The following is a 9,477-nucleotide window of genomic DNA, read 5'->3' on the forward strand; positions in this document are numbered from 1 at the left end:
TTGTTCCATCAACTTTCTTCTTCTTTTGAAAATCCATTTCCAACCTATAAAGATTAGAGCCAGGTGGTAAATCAAACTAATTTCCAAGTCTTATTACCCACAATAGAGTCCATTTCATCATTAATGGCCTCTTTCCAAAAAGCAGCATCTTGAGACTTCATTGCCTCTTCATAGGTGAGGGGATCAGACTCTATAGTAGGTGTGATCATGGTCTGTTTTGATTGTGAGTCTCTTGTCCCTTCAACTAAATAGACTATAAAATCTGGTCCAAAAGATTTTATAGTCCTTATTCTTTTACTTCTTCTCAAATGATTTTGTTCATTATTAGCATCACGTTTTTGACCAATTTCTATTTGTTTATCATTCTTTTGAGAATCAATACTTTTTGGTATAGTGGAAAATCTATTTTCATAGAATATTGCATCTCTAGATTCCACTATAGTATTGATCTCAACAAAGCTATTAGGTTCTGTTACAAGAAACCTATAAGCTTTACTATGCTCTGCATATCCTAAGAATATGCATTCAATGCCCCTTTCTCCTAATTTCTTTATCTTAGGTTCTGGTAGTCTTACAATGGCTCGACAACCCCAAACTCTTAGATAAGAAAGATTAGGCTTTCTCTTTTTCCATAATTCATATGGGGCCACCTTTGTTTTCTTATTAGGCACTCTATTTAAGATATGACATGCAGTTAAAATAGCTTCACCCCAAAAACCTTTACCAAGCCCAGCATTAAAAAGCATAGCATTAATCATTTCTATTAATGTCCTATTTTTCCTTTCAGCTACGCCATTTTGTTGTGGAGTATATGCAGTGCTAGTTTCATGTACAATGCCAACAGATTCACAAAATTCAGAAAAAGCATATTCACCTCCTTTATCACTTCTAAGGCATTTAATTTTAGTGTCACAAAAGTTCTTAACTTCATTTTTATAAGTTTTAAATTTTTCTAACACTTGATCTTTAGAATGTAATAAAAACACATAGCAATATTTTGAAAAATCATCAATAAATGTTACAAAATATTTTTTACCACCTTTAAAAGGATTACTATGCATATCACACACATCGCTATGAATTAAATGCAATAAAGAAGATGTTTTTTCAATTTTTGGAAAAGGAGATCTTGTGATTTTAGTCTGAGCACATACTTTACATTTTTCATGCATATCATTTTCATGCTTAGGAATTAACTCTAAATTAGCCATATCATGCAATCTTCTAATATTCACATGTCCTAAACGATTATGCCACAAAGATAATGAATCAACCATATAAGCAGAAGAAACATTCATATTATTGATATTGAGTTTAAACATTCCTTCATACATGTATCCTTTCCCAACAAAGGTACCACCCTTAGATAATATAAATTTGTTTGACTCAAAAACAAGTTTGAAGCCTAACTTATTAAGAAGGCTACCAGATACAAGGTTTTTTCTAACTTCAGGAACATGATAAACATCAGTAAGAGTTAAAGTTTTTCCAGAAGTAAACTCTAGTTGCACATTGCCTTTTCCTTTAACTATTGCAGTGGAGGAATTTCCCATGTAAAGAACACTTCCATCATCCATTGCTTTATAAGATTTGAAAAGGCTACGATCCTTGCATACATGCTTGGTTGCACCAGAATCTATCCACCATGCATTATCATCTTCAAGAACATTAATTTCAGATATCATGGCCACAAGATTTGTGTTCGAAACTTCCTTTTGTTTCTTCAGAAGTCGACAATCTTTTTTGAAATGGCCAGGTTTTCCGCAGTGGTGGCATGTACCCTTCTTTTTCTTCTTATTGTTTTGATTCTCTTTGGAATCAAACTTTCTCTTTTGGTTATTCTTAGGGTGATTAGAATGCTTAAACTCCTTTCCTTCCTCTACGACATTAATTTTAGAGGACATAGTAGTCTGATCCTCAAGACTATTAAGCTTGAGTTCCTCTTCAATACGAAGACTTTGGCCTAAGCCATCCAGACTAATTTCCTCTTTGCTATGTTTAAGACTTTTCTTATAGTCTTTCCAAGAGGGAGGAAGTTTATCAATAATTGAAGAGACAATAATAGACTCATCCATTTTCATGTTATGTTGGTTGAATTGATCAAGAATATGAAAAATCTCATTATATTGTTCAACCACTAGTCTATTATCAACCATTCTATAATTAAAAAATTTAGAAGCCAAGAATTTCTTACTTGTGGCATCTTCCATCATGTACTTAGCCTCTAATGAGTCCCATATCTCTTTTGATGTAGGTTTGTTGTGATATTGATCAAACAAAGTATCAGACATGGCATTGCAAATGTGTCCCTTACACACGTAGTCATCTTGCTCCCACTTATGTCGCACTCTGGTTTCCGCTAATGTCTCATTCTCACGTTCTTGAGGCTTTGGTGTTGTGAGAACATAGACCACATTGAGGCTTGTCAACAAGAAATGCAACTTTTTCTCCAACAAATAAAGTTGCCACCATCGAACCGCTCCAATTTGACAAAATCTACTGCGAATTGTCGAAGAGACGAACTTGGTGCCATTGTTGTAGAAATAACGTCTTAAGATTGTTGGAACTTGAACTTGTGGGGAATGACAAATGTAGAGAAATACAACAATAATGGTGGAACTTTATTATGTAAAGTAATGTGTTTACAACTAACTCTGTATGTAGGAAGAAACTACAGAAATTTTGTATGCTTCAAGGCACGTTACAAAAGTCGCTTTCGCTAAGACGTTATTTGCCCCCACCAATTGAGTGATGCACATGGGTTAAGCAAATACGCCTCCAAGATACAATGAAGCACTTGTTTGTTTGCTTGCGTTGTGCATCGACGAAAGCAAACCAGAATACTCTTGAATGTTGCAAGCCTGCCAAGAAACAATATATTGTTCCTGCAGAAAACAATATATTGGAATGTGAATGCACAAAAGAAATGGGTGTTTTGTGTTGAAATTCGTACTAGAAAGGAATGCTAAGAAAAGAGTGGTGTAGGATCATTTATTTCATGTCTAAATGGCTTAAACATGACCCCTATTTATAGATATACTTGTGCCCCCTCATTTGGGTTATCATCTTTCATGATATTCCTTCATTCATAGCCATTGGATCTACATTTGATTTTAATCAATGGTCCAAATTGAACCATCACCATTTCAAATGAAATGTCACCATGAAATAATGCATCTCTAAGTGAAATGTTGTCATGAAAAGTTATATCATTTAGTGGAGAGATACCTTTTCTACAAGACACAATTAAATGGACATGTCCTTACAACAAGACATCATTTAATTAGACATGTCTTTAGTGAAAGGTACCTTTTCTATAAGGCATAATTAATAGGACATGTCTTTACCATAAGACACATTTATTGTTGAAAATGTTCCAACAAAGTGAACCCTGTAAGTGCCAACATTCATCCACATTTGTAGACAAAGTTATGATACCTGCTTGTTTGGAAAGGAATTCATTAATCATGTTGCATTATGAAAGGAAACAGATTGATATTCCACATTCACAGCTGCCGTTGGAAGCATTTCTTTGTTCACAGTTAATAATGGAAACTACAGAGTTTCTTAAATTTGTGTACAACAGATTCTATTTTATTTTATTTTTTCTGACGGTTAATAAATACCAAGAAGAAATATTAGTTGCAAACGACTAGCAGTGCCTTCAATTATTTTTCTTTCTATCATTTTATATTTCATGAATCAAACAGAGGATTGAAACACAATAAGGGTATAAATAAGTAAGCATTCACACACAAAACTTAAACATATTGAGAGACAAAACTCCAATGAACGCACATTCAGAGTCCACGCCACCTTAATTTTGGTCTAAACAAAACATCACCATATAATGTCAAATGCCCATCGTGCTCAATAATAAAAAGAAAGTATAACATTATAAAGCAAGAATAAAATAGCCAAATACAGCAATTATAAGGCAATTCGCAGGCCTGATTGGATACCTGTAGTATGGTCGCTTTGTCAAATTTTGTATTGATGCAACTTAAATGATCAGAGGCACTCCTTAAAGCAGTGGTGGTAAAAGTGCAGAACTGCATTCACCAGACAACATCAAAACTTCTTTTTCATTAAATAATTTCTACATATTAAACAAAGAGTAAATATTCTTGCCTCTCTTGCTTTAGAACTAAATTTGTGTGACACAAAGCTGAACTTCCTTTTCTCCTTCACTGGCCCAATGCCCATTTCCTCCAATGTTGTAATGGACAGAAAATGAACACAAGAAATACGAATCTATATAACATGTTTGCAGCAAGTGTCAAAAATCAGAAAAGAGATATTAGACGAAAATAAACATTAGATTAAAGTAAACACATTGAAATGATAAATAAGACAAAAATAGATTAGAGCATTGAACTTACAAAAGAAAAGCCAATATGCCACCTCTCTTATTAAAAACATGAGAAAACAAATAACTTTTTCGTTGAGGAGCATTGAATTGCTCTCTGCAAATTGATTCTGCTTCATCCTTGTCAGAAATGACACTCTCAATAGTTCCAGACATGTCAGCCTTATCAAGAAAGTCATTATGCAATTTCCCATGATGAGTGCATTCTTCTTCATTGCCAGGGGCAAATTTGAGAGTTAAGGTGTTTGGTTCGTCCTGGTTGGGATTTGCATATACTGGAGTCACCCCACAACATTTCACCTTGAAACTGCTGTCATCAATGAAGAAGTCAAATGAAACATCCGAATGGTGGTCAGCATCTGGTAGCTCCATATTCCAACATTGATCAAATCCCACTATGACATGAGTCGAATCAATGGATATGACGTCAACCAATATGAAAGTGTGATAAAAACCGTATTCATATCCGACCCTTACTTCGTAGATTTCACTGCAATGATCTCCCTCTAACTCAATAACAGCACAAAGAGCAAATCCGATGAAGTTTTTGTTACAACAATGCTGTGGCATTTGAATACTTACTGAAGATCCTAAAGATTGATTCCGGAACCCGTCCGGAATTTCACTTCCAGGTAAACAAATGCTGAGTGCACATGGTTCATATTCCTGTAACACAATGAAAATTATGATTTCAAATGTAATTAAGAAGAGAGAAAGGGGAAAGAGAAAGAGAATTGGGTACCTTTTCATAGAATTGGCTCAGCAATGCAATATGAACTCTTTGTTGAAAATATGCCCAAACACTTCTTTCATTGAGTTTCAGGCAATTATCAAATTTTAACATCCCTGGTACTGTCAAGCTCACACTTCCGTGGGCCTGGTCGGATAGTTTTTCCACTAAGGATGCATGAAGTTCTTCTGTACATGATGGACTCTCTGGGAAAGACTGCAGCCGCTTGCAATTACTTGCTTCTAAATGCCGTAGCCCAAGTGGAAGCTCTGGTAATGATTGAAGCATGTTGCAATTTCTCAAGCAAAGCCGCCTCAGACAAGACAGTTGGCTGATACTTGAAGGTAAACTCTCAAAGTTATTTTCTGCCAAATTTAAGGACTCCAATGATGATAGACAGCAAATATCTTGAGAGATTTCTATTATCCCACATCCACTTAAAGTTAGCGTTCTTAAAGAAGATAAAGTGGATAGTGGAGGCAATGCAAAACCTCTGCATCCAGACAAGCAAAGTTCTCTAAGTTTGTTTAAATCTGCTATAGAGGATGGTAGCTGAAGAATGGCCGATCTATTTGCATCAAGTACCACCAAAGATTTTAAATTTCCCAAGCTATCCGGCAAACTACCAAGTTTAGAGCAACACATCAACCGCAGCTCCTTAAGGCCTTCAAGATTTTCAATTGAAGATGGCAGCTCCTTAATTCCTGACCTATCTAAAGCAAGTTTTTTGAGTTCCATTGTCTCCAAAATTTCAGGGAAACTCTCAAGGTCAGAGCAGTCCAAAAGATAAAGGCAGTTAAGATATTTCAATTTACAAATGGCAGTTGAAACTCTCTTCAGCCTTTTGCAAAACCCCAAATTTAAGGTTTTAAGATTAGGTAGGGACTCGATTGATGATGGAACTTCTTCTATTGGGGTATTAAATAGTTTTAGCTCTACCACATTTCCGGAAATATGTGGAAACTCTGTGAGATTAACACAACCAGAGAAATCAATCTTTACGGGAGATCTAAAATGAATGTTTCGTGGAAAGCAACTAAGACTTACGCAGTCCCTCAAAGACAACATACTAAGGTTGTTGAAATTCTGGATGTGGGAGGGAATGTAAAGCAAGTTTTTGCAATTCGAAAGATTAATTCTCTCTAGATTTGGGGCTTCTGACTGTTTTGGTATCCTAGTGAGATTGTGGGATTGATGGAGGTCAATAGATTTTAACTTAAAAGCTTCCTGTAGCAAAAGACAGATTTTTATTATATTGAATTAGCATTTAGCACTAATGAATTTCACAATCAAACATACATATTTAAAGAAATATTAATATTTTTGTATTGGTTACCTTTTCTCCTTCCCAAAGTTGCTCAACTTTACTGTAAGGCAAGTGCAGTTCAATAAGGTTCTCCAAATCAAAATTTGATGGCAATGACTTCAAAGGATATTCATGCCAATGGAGATATCTCAGTCCATCTGGAAGACATTCCAAACCATCTTCAAGATGGACTTTAGAGTTCATAATTGGAACGCCACCATACTCGGGCATATAGAATTTAAGCAATCTAAGATTCGGCATTTTTGCAAAAACCAGAGAATTTAGATGTATCTTTCTTATTTTGGACAAATTGAGGAACATGCCTTCGATTGCATCAGTCCCCTTGTAAACAAAAGCAAAAAAATAAAATTAGCATATATTTATAAATAGTAATGATATACTTGTAAAGTTTAAATATAATATTTGTATCCTAAATGATGTAGCACTTCATCTGTCCTGTAATTGAACATGAAATCTACTTTTGTTCATATGATTTCTTTTAATTCAAAATCTGTATGGGGAAAAAAAAACACATACTCTTCACTAAATTCAAAAAATAAAACTTTAGTCCCTTCTCATTTATAGTCTTCTTCATGTTTTCCCTCTTAAACTTTTACCTAAAGTTGATAAAATTGCAAAAGTGTTTAATTTCCCAAAATACCAGATATGAGTATTTTAGTTGTATTCCAACTTCACTATTCTGGCCAATCATAAAACTAATTTTTCTACCAGTACCAAGAAATTTGAAGTTCACTTAAGCTATTCGATGAATGTTTAAAATGTAAACATTATTTGGTTTTTACATTTCAAGTATTTTTGTCCAAACAAATAAATTAGTGTTTTTACATTAATAATCGATTTACTGAAAACCTGAGTTTGGCTAGGAAAATTAGTGTGTTTTCATTAGATAGGTAGATTCTTACCTTATTTTTCTCTAGTACATGAAGGATTTCCTCATGATTCCGCAGCCTGCTACGTTTGCCTGGCTCTTTGATGCATTCTTGACGAACAATTTCCCGTCCCATTTCCTGCAACAAATCATGCATCTCTATCTTGTTGAATTTTGATATTGTTACTAATGACCTTTCAATGAGGACACTCAATCCATAATGCGCAATATTAGGATCTTCTAGTATACTTGTCACAAAATCTTTCTGCTCCCCTACAAAGAAACACGCAATGTCAAGAAATATACTCTTCTCTTCTGGCCTTAAGTCATTATAACTGATTTTCAACACATCATAGATGTCAGGATCAGAAATTCGATTAATTTTCTCCAAAGCTTTTTCCCAATCCGGTTTGCTCTTCTGATGAAAGAACGAACCCAACACTGTAAGTGCTAATGGGTTGCCATTTGCATACTTCAGTACACACTTTGAGAGCGCCAACAGATCATCAGGGCAATGGTTTTCTTTGAAGGCGTAATTACAAAATAGCTCACGAGCTTCATCATAATATAATCCATTAACCTCATATATGTTAGAGCTATGCACTCCAAAATTATCAAGGATCCATTTATCTCTAGTGGTTATAATAATTCTACTTCCCGGACCAAATCGATCAATCCCACCAGCTAAATTTTTTAATTGCCCAACTTTATTCACATCATCCAGAACAATCAACACCTTCATCCGCCGGAGCCTTTCTCCAATATATTCAGGAAGATAAGGAGTTCCAATTTTAATGTTTTCTTCGAATATTTCAGAAAGAACTCGATCTCGTAGATACAACAATCCATGTCCATTCTCTGATTCTACCCTCACGTTTGATACGAAGCACCTGCCTTCAAATTCCCAAGAAATTAGGTTGAAAATAGCTCCGGCAAGGGTTGTTTTCCCTATACCACCCATGCCCCAAATTCCAACAATTCGGAAATCTGGCAATCCGATGCATAACAACGACATGAGTTTCTCAATTCTTGAACTTAGTCCGACCAAGCCTTTAAAATCACTAGAGACTGATTTTTCTTTTAATCTCTTCAAAATATCATTGATAACTCCCTCTACAAGTTTCGCTTCAGGCCTAGCAGTTGTGAAAGCAAAAGCAAATTAATAATAGTGAGTCGAAATGATATAGTCTAATCATAGATACATGAATGAGTAAGAGCTACCTGATATTCCTGGAATCCCATCCGGATAGGTTTGATGCCTGGGTCAATGCAACCCTCCATTTCTGAACCTTTTCGGGCGTCCTCTTGAACTGTTTTTCGTGCTTAACAAAGGCATCCCTGAAACTTCCTTTCTGCTTCCGTATATCCGATGGATCTACACGGTGGAAAACTGGTACAACAATTTGGCCATTCTTGCTCTTGCATTCAAGAATCTCAACAAGTTCATTCAGGCACCATTTTGAAGAAGCGTAGTCCTGTGAGAAAATGACCACGGAAATCTTGGAACCTTGGATTGCGTTCAAAAGGGCAGGTGAAATCTCATCTCCTCGCCTAAGCTCTTCATCGTCAATGAAGGTTTTGATTTTCTTTCGACACAAAGCAGCGTAGAGATGGCTTGTGAAGTTATCACGAGTATCCTCCCCTCTGAAACTGAGGAATACATCGTATTTGCAAGAAGAAGAAGAGGAATAAGCAGTAGAAGAAGATGAGGCCATGAACAAAATTTGGTGACTGAAACAGGGAGGATCTTGATAGTTGTGAATGCAATTTAGATGGAAGAATAGAGTAAAAGTAAATATTTTCAAGTGCTTGCAGTTTTTCTCTTCCTTTGCTGCCTCCCTTAATTATTTCCTGTCTCCTGGAAACTTCTTGGATATTTCCTCTTTCATATTTTTCCACACATTTTTTCTATCTCATTGGTTAAATCTTACATTTTTCTCTCTTCACTTACAGTTTTCATTGAGGAGGACCCACTTCACGTTTACCTTCGGCTACTAATTCATTGTATTTATAAAAATGTAATGACAATTTTTTTTTTCAAAACAAAATAAAGGATTAATTTTAATGAAGGAGGGAGGTAAAAACTTTATATTCCAATTCTATAAATATACATTACTCCTTTTAGAAACATACTATGGAGAACGTACTACATAAATGCAAAATCTTGTTTCATTGTGAAAAGA

General features: G+C 35.2%; 2 protein-coding genes across 2 annotated transcripts in view; both read right to left on the reverse strand.

Annotated features, from left to right (window-relative positions):
• The window catches only part of LOC112099813 (TMV resistance protein N-like), a gene marked incomplete at its 3' end in the record, with an annotated part of 8,433 nt that extends 4,364 nt beyond the window's left edge, over positions 1-4,069 (reverse strand). Inside the window, exon 1 of the mRNA XM_024187290.1 lies at positions 3,963-4,069. Within this exon, the coding sequence (XP_024043058.1) occupies positions 3,963-4,058 (96 nt within the window). The remainder of the gene's footprint in view (positions 1-3,962) is intronic.
• Positions 4,070-4,171: 102 nt separating this feature from the next.
• LOC18048108 (disease resistance-like protein DSC1) lies at positions 4,172-9,149 on the reverse strand. The gene is made up of 6 exons (XM_006442087.2): positions 8,516-9,149; positions 7,329-8,427; positions 6,436-6,747; positions 5,112-6,326; positions 4,383-5,035; positions 4,172-4,254 (listed from the first exon to the last, which is right to left on the reverse strand). Exons 1-6 carry the CDS (start codon positions 9,007-9,009, stop codon positions 4,188-4,190), a joined length of 3,840 nt encoding a protein of 1,279 aa, XP_006442150.1. The 5' UTR covers positions 9,010-9,149; the 3' UTR covers positions 4,172-4,187.
• Positions 9,150-9,477: the final 328 nt, after the last annotated feature.

Source organism: Citrus clementina, unplaced genomic scaffold, assembly GCF_000493195.1.
Source record: "Citrus clementina cultivar Clemenules unplaced genomic scaffold, Citrus_clementina_v1.0 scaffold_3, whole genome shotgun sequence".
Classification (NCBI taxonomy): Eukaryota; Viridiplantae; Streptophyta; class Magnoliopsida; order Sapindales; family Rutaceae; genus Citrus; species Citrus x clementina.